The sequence below is a fragment of the Hippopotamus amphibius genome, chromosome 15 (assembly GCF_030028045.1).
Source record: "Hippopotamus amphibius kiboko isolate mHipAmp2 chromosome 15, mHipAmp2.hap2, whole genome shotgun sequence".
In the NCBI taxonomy this organism is placed as follows: Eukaryota; Metazoa; Chordata; class Mammalia; order Artiodactyla; family Hippopotamidae; genus Hippopotamus; species Hippopotamus amphibius.
The window spans coordinates 61,650,672-61,664,911 of record NC_080200.1 but is presented as its reverse complement, the minus strand read 5'-3'; the positions used below and the strand labels follow the sequence as shown (position 1 = coordinate 61,664,911).

Sequence of the window (14,240 nt, the reverse complement as noted above, 5' to 3'; positions counted from 1 at the left end):
TTCCTTGACACCAACCCCAGGCACTGGGCTCGTTTCCTTTGCCTTTTTTTTTTTTTTATAAATTTATTTATTTATGTATGTATGTATGTTATTGGCTGCATTGGGTCTTTGTTGCTGCATGTGGGCTTTCTTTAGTTGCGGCGAGCGGGGGCTACTCTTCCTTGTGGTGCATGGGCTCCTCATTGCCGTGGCTTCTCTTGTTGTGGAGCACGGGCTGTAGGCGTGTGGGCTTCAATAGTTGCAGCACATGGGCTCTCTAGTTGTGGCTCGCGGGCTTTAAAGCGCAGGCTCAATAGTTAGTGGCGCACGGGCTTAGTTGCTCTGCAGCATGTGGGATCTTCCTGGAGCAGGGATCGAATCCGTGTCCCCTGCATTGGCAGGTGGATTCTCAACCACTGTGCCATCTAGGAAGCCCTCCTTTGCTTTTAACTGCTGCTGTCACTCAGTCCAGACCCCAAGCCTGCCTGGGGTGCCCTCGTCTGCAGCCACTGCAACCAAGCAGGACCCTGGGAGGCCCCTGGGCACGGAAGCCTTTCTGTGCCCTGTTTTCTTGTTGGTAGGGAACGGACCCCAGCCTCCACGACCTTCCTGAGTTCCAAAAGGCAGATTCAACAGTTGCTAATCAAGGGAGGATCAGCCAAGAAACCCACTGAGGCAACATTAAAGGGACCAGAGAAGCTCATCGAGAAGATTACCTGAGACCAGGTTAGAGGAGTGCAGGTCCTTCACACACTCTAATCTTATCAGCAAGCCCACCGTTGAACCGTTGCTATAAAACTCATGAAATCCTCCAGGGTTTCGGGGCAGGAGCCCGCTGTGTCCCCCTTTGCCTGGCAAAGCAGTACAGCTATCCTTTTCTACTTCGCTCAAAACTCTGTCTCTGAGATTCAATTTGGCACCAGTGAACAGAGGTCAAGCTTTCAGCATCACCACCCAGAGCAAGAAACAGCCTTTTTCATTTAGACAAGCTATTTTGCCAGTCGCCAGGGGACAACAGGGTTAACAAAATGGGTAGATATGCTCAGTTCTTACTTCTTGATTTGCAAGCAATCTCTCTGTATTCTGGCCATCAACCACTTGTAATACGCAGCACTATTAATGTTTTTCCTACAATTAATTTTTCCATTTGGCCTCTTGTTGTTGTTGTTTTATCTCTAAGATTTTTATTGTTTTTTGTTTATTTTTATTTTTTTGTTGAAGTATAGTTGATTTACAGTTTTGTGTTAGTTTCAGGTGCACAGCGAAGTGAATCAGTTATACATATTTCCATTCCTTTTCAGATTCTTTTCCCTTATAGGTTATTACAAAATATTGAGTAGAGTTCCCTGTGCTCTACAGTACATCCTTGCTGGTGATCTGTTTTATATATAGTAGAGTGTATATGTTAATCCCAAATTCATAGTTGCCCTTCACCCTGTTGCTGTTTTTAAATATGATTTATGTATTTATTTATTTTTGCAAAATTAAAGTTCTTTTAGTTGCTAGTATGGAAACCAACTCTGGAAAGCTTAAAGAACACCAGAGGAAATTATTAGATGTGTATTACCTCATGAGCTCTGCCTTAATTTTGTGGTGTAACCCCCACCCCATGGATTTCCACTGAAATTTTGCCATTTCTAGAACAGCAGGAGACAAGCAGGTTCTGAAACCAAGCAGGACCCTGAGGGGCTCCTGGGCACCATTCCTTTCTGTGTCCCCTGTTTCTTGTTTGTAGGAAACAGGCTTCATTCAGCCTCCTTGACCTTCCCTGAGCTCAAAAGGGCAGGTTCAAACAGCTGCTAATGCAGGAAGGGAGGGAATACAGAAATAAGGAAGGAATTGTCAAAAACAAATTGTGCAGCTTTGGAGCAGGGTCCTGGTTCCTGCTCAAGGAATATATGTAACAACACCTTTAAGTTCTTCTGCAGGACAAGGCCCTCACCCAGCTGGAGGATGGCAATTTCAGGCTGAACGCAAGGTTCCTGGAGCCCCGCCCTGCTACCTCACCACCAACCAACTGGAAGAAAGCCACACACCCTGCAGCCCTCACCCCAAATTTTGCCTATAAAAACTTTCCCCCCCAAACCATCAGGAAGTTCAGGTTTTTTGAGCATGTGCCACCCGTTCTCCTTGCTTGGCCCTGCAATAAACCTCTCTCTGATCCTGACTCCAACATTTTGGTTTCCTTGGCCCCACTGTGTGTCGAGCACATGAACTTTGTTCAGTAACAATCGTTTTTTCAATTGAGATTTCCCATCTAAGATCATGGTACGGCTCTCCACTGAGTCATGTCTCTTTCCCTGAGAACAGTTTTTATCCATTTCTTGAATTTTTTTCCCAGTAGTCTAGACTTTGGGTTACCATTTTGAATACAGCAATTAAGAAAATATAGAAGTTTAAGATGCTCAAGCCACCTGGCGTGGGAGGTTCTTTCAAGGAAATACCAGGTAAGAGTGCATCTACATGTGTCAACTGAAATAAAATCACATAACGTAAAAGTTGTGAGTTAAGTTTTATTTGGGGACTTACTGAGGACTACAGTCTGGGAAACAGCCTTTCAGATAACTCCAAGGAACTGCTTTGAACGAGGTTAAGCAGGGAGCCAGAATATATATGAACTTTTTGCTGGAAAAAAAATGGAGTCAAACATCAAAAGGTCACTGCTAATCATAAAGAACAGACTCCTCAAATTAATGATTTTAGTGCTTTTCTCTGTATGGGAAAATGCAAGAATCTGGGATCATTGAAAAATTTCCTTAGGTGAGTACCTTCACTATCTAGAAGCAGGTATCCAAAGCACAGGATGCTTCCTCATTTTTTTCCAGTCCTGAATTCCCCTGTCAGTGGGTGACTGCAATGGCTTATGACTTGATTCTTGTAGAAATGGAATGGCAGGCCACATTTATTTTTCTTTACAGATACAGTAAAAAAATGCTGGGAATATCCTAAATATCAAGACTAGGAGATTGGCCAGATACAGACAAATACCCAGTAATAGTCAGAATTTAGAACTATTACGGTTGCAACTCAACAGTGGAGGAGACATAATCGGCAAACAGTTCTGTTTGGTATCACAATCTGCTTTATATTATCCCAAGCTATGCTGCCTTCCAAAAGGACAAATGAAAAACATTTCTCATTCACCTCACGTGGGTTAGTTCTCTGGCAAATAGGGCAACACAGTTGGAGAAGCAGCTCCTGCAGAGCAGTTTGTATCATAGGTCGAATGGATACTTTAAATTTAATAATAATGAAAGTTAACAGTTATTGTGTGCTGAATTCCAGACAATGTGAAATGTTTAAAATCACTCTGCCATTTGCTCTACCCTGGGGGGTGGGTCGTTGGTTGTTTGGTGAGCAGTGGGGAGGGTTTGAGTTTGCTCCACCATTAGGTCCCATCTCCCACACAACCCCCCGCCCCCAACACTTTGCCTTCTAAACATAGTTGAGAGAGGCGGCCATTACAGGTGCTCTTGGTTTTCAGTCTTTAAATACACTGCTTGTAATTTTGAAAGCTCTTCCTGCTGTAAGTGTTACAGTTGAGTGGCCTCTTTGAGAAGTATAACTAAAGTGGTGAATCTTTCTTTTAATGGCTCAGAGACAAATTATTCAACTAAATCAACACGTTGCTTCGTTGCCATGCATATATAAAACTTAAAAAAAAATAAATTGAAATACTTCATTGAAATCGAGCAGTTCTGGATAAAATACAATTTTGCACAATGTTGCACTTGTTGAAGAGTTATCCTGAGTGTGTTGGCAGTTTTGATAAGCTACTTTTTCCTTCTCATGTAGATTTTGTACATATAATATATAATATTGACTTTACAAAGAAATCTAAATGCCTAATTTTGTGTTCTTTTACAACATTGAGAATCTCTTGTCTTTGTGCTTAAAGGGGTGCATTTTTGAAAGAGAAAATAATCAGTTTGGATCTGGCGTTTGATCACTCACAAATGGCTAGTTCTTGCTTGGAGCTGCCTGTTTCAGAAGTTTACCATTGGGGGTGAAGGGGAAGCTTACACTACCAGCTGTAAAATAGATAGCTAGTGGGAAGTTGCTGTATAACAAAGGGAGATCAACTCGATGATGGATGATGCCTTAGAGGGCCAGGACAGGGAGGGTGGGAGGGAGTCGAGGGTGGGAGGGAGTCGCGTGAGGGAGGGGACATGGGGATATATGTATAAATACAGCTGTTTCACTTTGGTGTACCTCAGAAGCTGGTACAAGAGTGTAAAGCAATTATATTCCAATAAAGAACTTAAAAAAAGTTTACCTTTAAAGCCATTTAGTGCTATTTGGACCCACATTTTTGAGAATGGAAAGGAGGAAGTGGTGAACTCTGAAGATAGAGCTTGAACTTTCTTGCTAAGTGCCCAGGGATGAGGACCTAGGGGCTGCCCACTCCAGAGGGAGTGCCCGGGACTCCACTCCCGCACTGCAGCCGGGAAGGCCGCCGTCCCATCCACCAGGACGCTGTCACAGCCCGCTGGGTTTCTTTTCTTTAATACCACACAGTACCCTGCCTCGGAGGAGAGGAGGTCAGCAAACCCAACCCTGCCTTGGGGGTGAGGGGATGTTGGTCACTTCAACTTGTAAATCCCCTGACTTCATTGAACAGGCCTCTGGAGACACCAAAACGGCCATCAACTTTGAAAGGGGGAACTTCCCCCTTTCAAAAGTGGGAATTTATGTAAATATGACTAGTTACAGAAAAACGTAAAAAGCAAACTATGATCTGGGGTATTTTCGGCTTCTGAGAGAAAGCCCCGGACTACAGAAGGAGGCCAGTGTGCCCAAGTTCACTTTGGGCTCAGGGCTCATCCATCCATCTTCACCAGAAGTCGCTGTCCTCCTGCCCTCGCCCTCCCAGCCCTGGGATGCCAGGTTCCGAGAACACCCAGAGGACACTGGAGGCCGGAGTGATCACCACTGGCAAGTCCTGCCCAGCGCAGGGTAATGCCAGGGGCTCAAGATCAAGAGGCCTGGGCAGGCAGTTCAAACTTCACTCTGGCCCCCACCACCCACCCCAGGTATTTTTGACTGCGTTCCCCACTGTGGCCCTCAGCTTGCCTTCCAAGACCTGGGGTCTTTAGTTTGTCCCGGAGACCCGGTTTAGTTCACCTTTGCACCCCGAGGGCCTCTCACGAGCTGGCACCTGGTAGGCACACTGTCAAGAGCTGTGGAAAGAAAAGAAGGAAAGGAGGGAGAGGGGACAGAGAGAAAGAGGTGGTGTTTGCCTTGTGGTCTCGGCATTCGCCCCTGGACCTGAGATGCTTTCTGTCAAAAGATGCAACACCCCAACCCAGGCTCTGCGCCCTCACACCGCGCCTCCACGCAAAGCCTTTTCCACGAGGATATGGCCCACGGTGCCGCAGCTAATCCTCAACCCCTGCACCGGGACCAACGGCGAGGGGCCAAGCTCTGGCCAGGGAGAGTCCGGGGATGGGACCACGGCCGTCGCCTGCGAGCCTGATCTCTGGGTTTGGCGGCCAGCCGCAGAGTCAGCGCCCCTTGGGGCTTCACGCGGTTAATCCAGCTCGACTCCGCAGATGCAGGCACGGTGACATTGGCCAGGGATGAGGGAGGAGAGAATCCTTCTGGCCTGGAGCCGCTCCTTCCCACCCAAATGTTACCCCCACAGGCTCCTGGACAACTGCCCAGGGACGCTTTTTTAGGAGCAACCTGAAAGCCACAGCTGGCCCGGGTTCTGAGTGACCCGGGGACTCCGCGGATCCAACCCCGGAACCCCCCGCCCCGCCCCGGGTTGGGACTTCCCCTTGGCAGCCCGGAGCTCTCAGTTCAGAGTGGCGGGGTCCTCTAGGTGGACACCACCTCCCACGCATCCGCTTGTCCTCCGTGTCCAGTATGCCCCGGGGATGCCCGGTCTTAAGCCGGGAGCGAAGTTGGCCCCGGAGCCCAGACTCCTGTGAAGATGCAAACACGGGGTCGGTGCCTCGGACGTTGAGAAACTTCCCCCACCCCAGCCCGGAGGCCTGACGCCCTGGGCGGCCCCGGGCTTCGGGTGTTCCCGACGCCAGCGCAGGCTCAGCCCGCGGCGTCCTCCGACCCCCACCTTCGCCCTCGCCGCCCGCGCCGCCGGGGGGAGGGGCGGGGCCGCGCACCGCCCCCCACCAGGGCGCTCGGGTTCTTTAGTTATTGCTTCTGGTTCTCCCGCGCGTGCATTTCTCAGCTCCGGGCAAAGCAGCCGGGCGCCCTGTCCCCGCGGGGCCGAGATGCTCCAGCTTCGCTCTTAACTTTTGCCAGGATCGGGCCGGCGGGCGCACGAGCCGGGGCGCGCGCCTCCAGCGGCGCGGCCACCCGGCCCGCCTCCCGCCGGGTCCCCGCCCGCCGCGCTCGGAAAGCCCCCGCGGCTCCTCCCACCCCCGAGGGGCTTTCTCCAACCTTCTGTGACTAGAGTCTTCGAGCGCAGCCGCCGAGCGCGCGTTTCCGCCCAGCTGGAGCGCGCAGAGCATTGCTTTCCTGGGGCGGCAAGGGACAAGGGGCGGTGACCTCGGTGCGCGCCCCGAGCCCCCGGCTCCCGGCCTGCTCTCCGGCCCCCGGCCCGCGCCCCGGCCGCCAGCATGGTGCTGCTGGCCGGGCCCGGGCCGGAGGGCGGCGGGGCGCGCCGCGTGTCCCCGCAGCCGCCGTCACCACCCCGGGACGCGGAGGCCGGGGAGGACCCAGCTGACTACGAGGAGTACGAGGACTTCTCGCGTCTGCCCGACACCCGCAGCATCGCCTCGGACGACTCCTTCTACCCTTCCGGAGGCGAGGAGGAGTACAGCTCCGTGAGCGCGGAGAGCGTCCCGGAGGCCGTCCCGGAGGCGGCGACCCTCCTGCGCGCTGCCTGCGCCAACGACGTGGGGCTGCTGAAGGCGCTGGTGCAGCGGGGGCCCAGCGCCGCGGAGGTGCAGGAGACCGATCGCAACGGCCGGGTAAGCGGGCGTCCCTGCATGTTGCGGGTCCCCTCCGCCTTCTTCCTATTGCCCGCGCCACCCGGATCCTGACTCTGTGCAGGTCCCGCGGTGAGCCCTTCTCCTCGTTCTCTGGGCGCGCGGCGCGCGTGGAGCCCGGGCTGGGGTGGGGCGGCCCGCTTGATCTGCCGGAGGTCACAGCGCCGCGGGGGCCGCCGCTAGTCCCGCGTGCCCACCGCAGCCCCTTCTCCTTTCCCGCCCCCGGAGTCCTCTGATTCCCCCCTGGGGCCCCGCGCCGGGCTCCGAGTTGGAAGGCGCTCGCCGGGTCCCTTCACCATGGGTCTCCCCTGACCCTCATCCTGTCTGGACTGCAGGGGAAACCCCTTCTGCCCAGCGCCCCCGTTGCCCTCCGTCCTCGGCCCTCGCGCCGCGCCTGCACTTGCGCATTCACGCGCGAGCGCAGGTTGGCTTCTCGCCTCCCCTCGGGTTCGAAGTTTCGCGTAGGACCGCCGGCTTACCCGCACCTCTCCCCCTTCCCACTCCCGGGAGCGCCTGGTGACCCACGCGGTGACCTGCCAGCGTGATCTCTGACTTGGCTGTCCGCACGGTCACCGCGGAGAGCCAGTGCTCTCCTCCCCTCCCCCCCCCCGCCCCAGGCAGGCCCGAGGGAGGACCGCGGAGGGGCGCGTGCACACCCGGTAGGGCAGGCAGGCGTGGGGGCGGGGAGAGGCACGAGGTATCCATTAGTCATGACAAGATTCAGAGACGATGAGAAACACTTAGAAAAAGAAAGAAAAAGTTGGCTTGAGAAGGACTGGCTCTTAGAACACACCCACAGAAGCAGCTGGAGGAAAAAAACCACAGGGTGAGCACAGCGAGAAAGTCCCCGTGAGGAGTCCGTGCTGGGTGGACAGTGGCAGCGGTCTCACCTGATTGTCACATGCCCCAGTCCCGCGGGACCTGCAGCCTCAGCCTGGCACCAGTGGGGAGGGAAGTGCCTTTGCTTGGGCCCGCATCTGGTAGGAAAGCTGTGCATTTCCTTGGGAACTGGTGGGACCCTGTGCCTTTGGTTTATCTCAGGGAACGGGGTGGTTCGCCCCTGACTGTGGTCTGGGCCCAGCTTAGTCAGACAGGAGCTCAGAAGTGTCACTTTCTGCTGCTGCACGTCTGGTCTAATTTGACACAGCATTTGAACTTGAGGAAGGTTCTATGCTTGGTGTGATGTGTCAGGTGCTGTGGCCCAGAGGCCCCTAAGGCTAGGAGAACTAGGATGGGGCCCTGGTGGGTGGCATCGCCCTAGTGGGTGGCATCACCCGGGTGGCACTGGGACACGGGGCAGTGCCTGCACCTCAGCCCTCCCTCTGGTGGCCAGGAGATGCAGCGCTGTTTCTGCAGCTCTGCTTTCACTTTTACTAAGATGACTTTTCACAAACAGATGTTATGTTATGTGCGACCTCACTCAACGCACAGCATATGGCTGTGTTTACTGTCTTGTCCTGTTTTTCACTCACTTACCTTCTCCTTGCTGGAAAGAGCCATCCTCCAGCTTTTTTGATTTTTCTCCCCTTCGGCCAGGCAAAGCTATTTTTCTTTTTGCTGTTCCCCTTGATTAAAGAGTCTCCCTTTGTTTTTCTGCTTTGAGTCTCCTTCTCTCTGCTGCCCACCAAATCAGGATGGAGAAATGGCCCACAGCCCACCAGTGGCGAGATCCCCAGCACTTTTATCTTCCAATCAGAAGGAGTGCGGCCTGGGTTCTGGGCTTTGAAGGGGAGAGGCGAGAGCTTCTGTTCTTCCCAATGGCTTCTTGATGCTTTTATCAAACAGCCTCTGTCTTTCTGAAACACTTCAAAAGAATAAAGTGTGTTAAGGTCCACAACATGACCCTGTAGCAAATGGAATAATGAGTCATCAACAAGTGGTTATTGCAGACCTGCTGTGTGCAAGGCACGGTTTGACGCTGCAGGAGACTCACATGTGAATCTAACAGTGTCTGCCTTGCAAATCTTAGCCTTTTAGTTGAAGAAGAACTCAGAGTAATAGACCCAGGGCTTAGAGAGTAATAGTACCCCGGGGTTAGAGAGTAATAGTGCCCAGGGCTTAGAGAGTTTTAGTACCCAGGGCTTAGAGAGTAACAGTACCTAGTGCTCACAGCCAGAGGCAGAATGTGAGAGAGGCCCTGTAGAAATGCAGAGCAAATGTCTTGGAAGCTGGAAGCTGAGGACAATTCTGGAAGCCCAGTGAGGGGACACTTTTGGAGGTGGTGGTGGGAGGACATTCTAGCTGGGCAGATGGAACCAAGGGGTTGGTGGCAGGTGCCTTGTGGTTGGTCATAGTGTGGGACAGTGTGGGTGCTAAAGCCGGAGAGGCCGCCCTGGCACAGCTGGCTAAGAAATACGAAATTGGGAAACAGTCTGGGTCCAGCGTGCCCGTGTCCGGCCTTGGGGCTGTGGCGTGCCTCCCCACGTGGCTGCTTGATTCATTCACTCGCTGCCTGCAGGTTCTAGTCCTAAGGGCGTCTCCTCAGGGAGGCCTGTGCTCCCATCCCTAGCTAAGCCAGCAGCACCCAGAGCTGGGGAGGACAATTCAGGGGTTCAGAGATGGAGGGCTGCAATTGTGTATAGGTAGGGCAGTCACCTGAGAGGACAGGTGACATTCGAGCAAAGATGCAGAGAAGATAACTGGGAAGAGCACTCCAGGCAGAGGGCACAGCACGTGTAAAGGCCCTGAGGCAGGAGCCCTCTGGGGCTGCTCTATGATTAGTAGCAGTAAAAAGCTTATGGAAAGCCCCAGAGCTTTAGCTGGAGGAGCGGGCTAATTGCTTTAAATCCAAAACTACTCACAGGTGCCGCCGGCATCAGCTTCCCAGAAGAAAAATGTCTCTAAAGGTTTTATTTTTGGGGTGTGTTTGTTGAGCTATTGATCTCTGGTCAGTTAAGAGCGTTTGCCTGAGCTGACGGAGGTTTCATTTGGTTGGAGTAACTAAGGATCAGATTTGTTTTGTTTAAGAAGGTGTGTTCTTTCCTGGCTCCTGAGGTTGGTAGAATTTTGGATGTGTCTAGCACAGTCTCCTTCTAAAATATTTACTGCTCTGAAAGGATTGCATCATTGAATATGCAACGTGTAAATATTTGTCAAACAATTCTTCAGCAGTGTTCAGGCTGTGCTCTGCTGGCTCGTAGATTTCTGCTTGTTTTGTTCCCGCTGACTTGGGGACAGCTGCCTCAGTGCTCCTTCTTAGTTCTTCACTTCTCTCCCGAGGTTCAGCCTTACAGCCCTGACAGCTCTGCAGACAGTACTGAAACCAAAGAAAGTGTTTGTGCTGTGTTCACTGTTACAGAACGGCAGTTTGAATGTCAGACAGCTCCTGAACCAAATTAGGCCCAATGACGCTAAATTTAAAATATTGCACGCCTCTCTTTTTTTAAGTTTTTCAAATCTGTTTTCACTTTATTTATTTATTTATTTTTGGCCGGGCCGTGCGGCTTGTGGAATCTTAGTTCCCCGACCAGGGATTGAACCCGGGCCCGCAGCATTGGAAGCTGCAGAGTCCTAACCACTGGACCACTAGGGAATTCCCACTCCTTTCTTGGTTTGATTCTTTTCATGCATGTTTATTTTATTTAAAAAAAATTTTTTTTTAAATTAATTAATTTATTTATTTATTGGCTGTTTTGGGTCTTTGTTGTGGCACCCAGGCTTTCTCTAGTTGCAGTGAGTGGGGGCCACTCTTTGTTGTGGTGCATGGGCTCCTCATTGCGGTGGCTTCTCTTGTGGTGGAGCTCAGGCTCTAGGCGTGCGGGCTTCAATAGTTGTGGCACGTGGGCTCAATAGTTGTGGCTCTTGGGCGCAGGCTCAGTAGTTGTGGTGCACGGGCTTTGCTGCTCCACTGCATGTGGGATCTTCCTGGAGCAAGGATCGAACCCGTGTCCCCTGCATTGGCAGGCGGATTCTTAACCACTGCGCCACCAGGGAAGTCCCCTCATGCTTGTTTAAATTCCAGGGCCTCTTGCTGAAGTTTTTCAAAGGCCCCTCCACCCATTTGCTCTTTTGGCTCAGGAGGCCCGCACTGCAGACCTGGTATGGAGGTGTTTCATGTTTCCTAGATTTGTAGTTGTGATTGGCACCTTTATCTTGACACATACATGAGAAATTTTTTGTTTCTGTTTTTGTTGTTTTTCTGAATGCCACAGGAAGATTTACAAACTTTGGAATCAGCTTTCCCTAAAATGGGAATCAGGCTCGGACTCACATCCACATCTACCAGGCCTCAGTATTCACGGGCCTGCATGTGCTGAGAACAGGCTGGTTGGTACAGACAGTGAGTGCTGGCCCCAGGCCTGCACGCGTCTGCCGATGGTCACCTTGCACAGAGGGTGCCTGACTTTGCTGTTTGGAGGTGCATCAGTATGTTAGTGTGCTGGTTGCAGGTTCTGAAGTGTGGGAAAGAGGGGAGAAGGGAGAATGAGCGGATTAGATTGGGAGCCCAGGGGGCCAGACCAGAGAAGCTGAAGCGAGCCTGGGAAAGAAAGCCTGGGCTTGGGACGGGCGGGCTCACGGGCAGTGTGGGGGCCGCTCTGAGCCCAAAAGCAGTTAAGAGGCTCATTTGTTTTGTTTTTTCATTTTTTATAAAAAAGTATGCAGTTTTTGAAAGAGTATTTTTAGTTCACAGTAAAATTGAGGGGAAGGTACAGAGATTTCCCATATACCCCCTACCCACCCACAGGCACATCCCCCCGCCCCCACTGTCAACATCCACCATCAGAGTGGTGCATTTGTTATAACGGATGAACCTACACTGACACATCCTAATCAGCCAAAGTCCACGATTTATATTAGGGTTCACCCTTGGTGTTGGACAGTCTATGGGCTTGGACAAATGTGTAAAGACCCGTATCTATCATTGTAGTATCATAGAGTGTCCCATGTGTTCTGCATGTAAGTGTATCAGCTATCTATGGCCACAGCAATGCTGCATAACAAATAACTGAAATCTCATGGGTGTATACACCAGTCATGTTTTGTTAAGGGTGGCCCAGCTCAGCCAATCTCAGCTGGATTTGCTTTTAGCTGGGGTTGGCTACGGATGGCAGGACTGGGAAGCCCTTGGCTGGGGTGGCTGGTCTCTGCTCCGTGTGGTTTCCCATCCTCCAGCAGGCTGGCCCTGGCTTGTTCTCCACGGCAGGGCGCAGGGCTCCTAGGGAGCAAGCAGAGCAAATAAGGTTCAGTGTCAGTGCTGTGGAAGCAAGTTACAAAGCCAAGCCCAGAATTAGCCTCTAAGTGTGAATTTGCTTTTGTTTGTAATGGATGCTATTCGCTAACCCTAAGCTTTTCTGTTTATTTAAAATTTATCTTTATTGAGGAACATTTCAGATAGGTGCCCAGGTAGAGTGTACCAAGACCCTCCCATGTCCTAATCACTCAGCGTCAACAAGCATCAGCTCCTGAAGGCCTGTTTTAATTTTGATGGAAAGGATTATATTTAATGCTGCTTTTGGTTTGTGTGTGTGTGTGTGTGTATGTATTGTGTGTGTGTGTGTGTATGTGTGTATGAAGGTTTAAGAAACCTAGAAGGACCATTATTGGGGCTTTTGAAGCCGGAATGGATTTTAGAGGTTAGTGGTCCCCATCATTTTGTAGTAGAAGAGAGTGGGGCTCAGAGATGAAGGCATCTAGATGTATCAGGAGAGCTGGGTTCTAGACTGACCCGGAAACTGTTCATGATCTCCTTTTGATCCCTATGGGCCTCTCCAAGGGGCTTGTGAGCCTCCTCCTTAACCTCCTGCCTGCAGGAGGAATGGGCCACTTATAAATTCCATGGGGTGGCTGGGGTGATTTTGAACATTTGATTTCTTTTGCATCCTATAAGTAAAGGTAAAGGAAGACCAAGCATAGGATGGAAAAGATTTATAAAAATCTAAAATAGTAAGAGGGTTTAAGAACTTTTGAAATCTCATTTATTCATCCCACATTTATATCAGTATAATATGTAAGCTATTATTCAAAACTATTTTGAATGACGTCTAGTAGATGTGGCTACAGTATAGGAAAAGCTATCAATGTTATTTAACTAATAGTAAGTTATTAAAATCCAAGCCCTCCTATCAGACCTTTAGGTCAGTAACTAATGATTATAATTATTCAGATTTTCTCTTTCTTCCCGAGTCCATTATGGCAACCTCTATTTTTCTAAGAAACTGTTCCATTTTTTTCCGCTAAGTTTTAAAGGTTAATAGTATGAAGTTTTTACAGAGTGCTTTTTTTAATCTCTGCTATAACATTATTATATCCTGTTCTACATTTTTGAATTTGTGCTGTTTCTCTTGTGACATATTGTCAAAAATATTTTATTAGTCTTTTCAGAGAATCAATTTTTGTTCTGGATCTGTTTCCTTCACTATTTCATCAACTTCTGCTTTTCTGTTTATTATTTCCTTCCTTCAGGTTTATTCTACATATAACTTTAAAAGCATCACTTTCACTTTTTTCCAACAAGTTTTGATATGAGATATTTTGTTATTGTTGTGTTCTCATTTACATTATGATTTCCTCTTTTTTTTGACCTAGAAGTTATTTAGAATGGTGTTTAAATTTTTTAAATACATATTGTTAAGTTTTATCAAAATAACTTTTAAAAGCTCATTCAGAGACTGTGGTCTGCATGATACTTGGACATTTCTTGAGACCGGCTTTACAGCCTGTTAGGCCAGTAATTCTAAATCATAACCATGTCACATTTTATGATTTCTCGAAATTAAGTCAAAATAGTTCCATGTGTAAAACAATATGTAATTCCCTTTCATTAAAAGAAAGAAGAAGGATGTAGAGAAGTTGTTCAAATATGTGAACAAAGGAAATATGTTTCATTCCAGACAACTGGGAATTAATTCTTTTAGATGGTTGGTCGAATGATGGTGTGTGTATGGGGGGGTGTGTGTACGTTCTTATGAGGTCAGATTTTATGATGAAATAGGATGTTAAGAATCCTTGATGTCACTCAGTGTGTGTGTACAAAAAGACTAGAGACTGTTGTTAATGGTGTTCCTGAATTTGAAAGACAGTTAAAGTGGCATTTACTTATTTCTACCAAGTCAGAGACACAGAAACTCAAGTAGACGTGAAATCCCGAGCGACAGTTGGCTTGCTGGCAAAATTGGATTGGAGTGGTGGGATTTGAAAGCAATTTCAAAGTAACAGAAAAGCAGTGTGTGCTTCCAAAGGTGTTATCTGTGTCAGCTCTGAGTGGGTTCAGATCCGATTAGGCATGTGATGGGGTGGAGAATGAGCATTTCCCTCTGGCATCTGTTTCTGAGATTTAACTGACTCCTGGGTTAGAGGCCACACCTG

At 49.7% G+C, this 14,240-nt stretch overlaps 1 protein-coding gene across 1 annotated transcript in view; it reads left to right on the top strand.

The window, feature by feature from the left end:
• The first annotated feature begins 6,484 nt into the window (after positions 1–6,484).
• The window catches only part of ANKRD33B (ankyrin repeat domain 33B), an 81,234-nt gene continuing 73,478 nt past the window's right edge, over positions 6,485–14,240 (top strand). Inside the window, exon 1 of the mRNA XM_057708529.1 lies at positions 6,485–6,917. Within this exon, the coding sequence (XP_057564512.1) occupies positions 6,564–6,917 (354 nt within the window). The 5' untranslated portion in view covers positions 6,485–6,563. The remainder of the gene's footprint in view (positions 6,918–14,240) is intronic.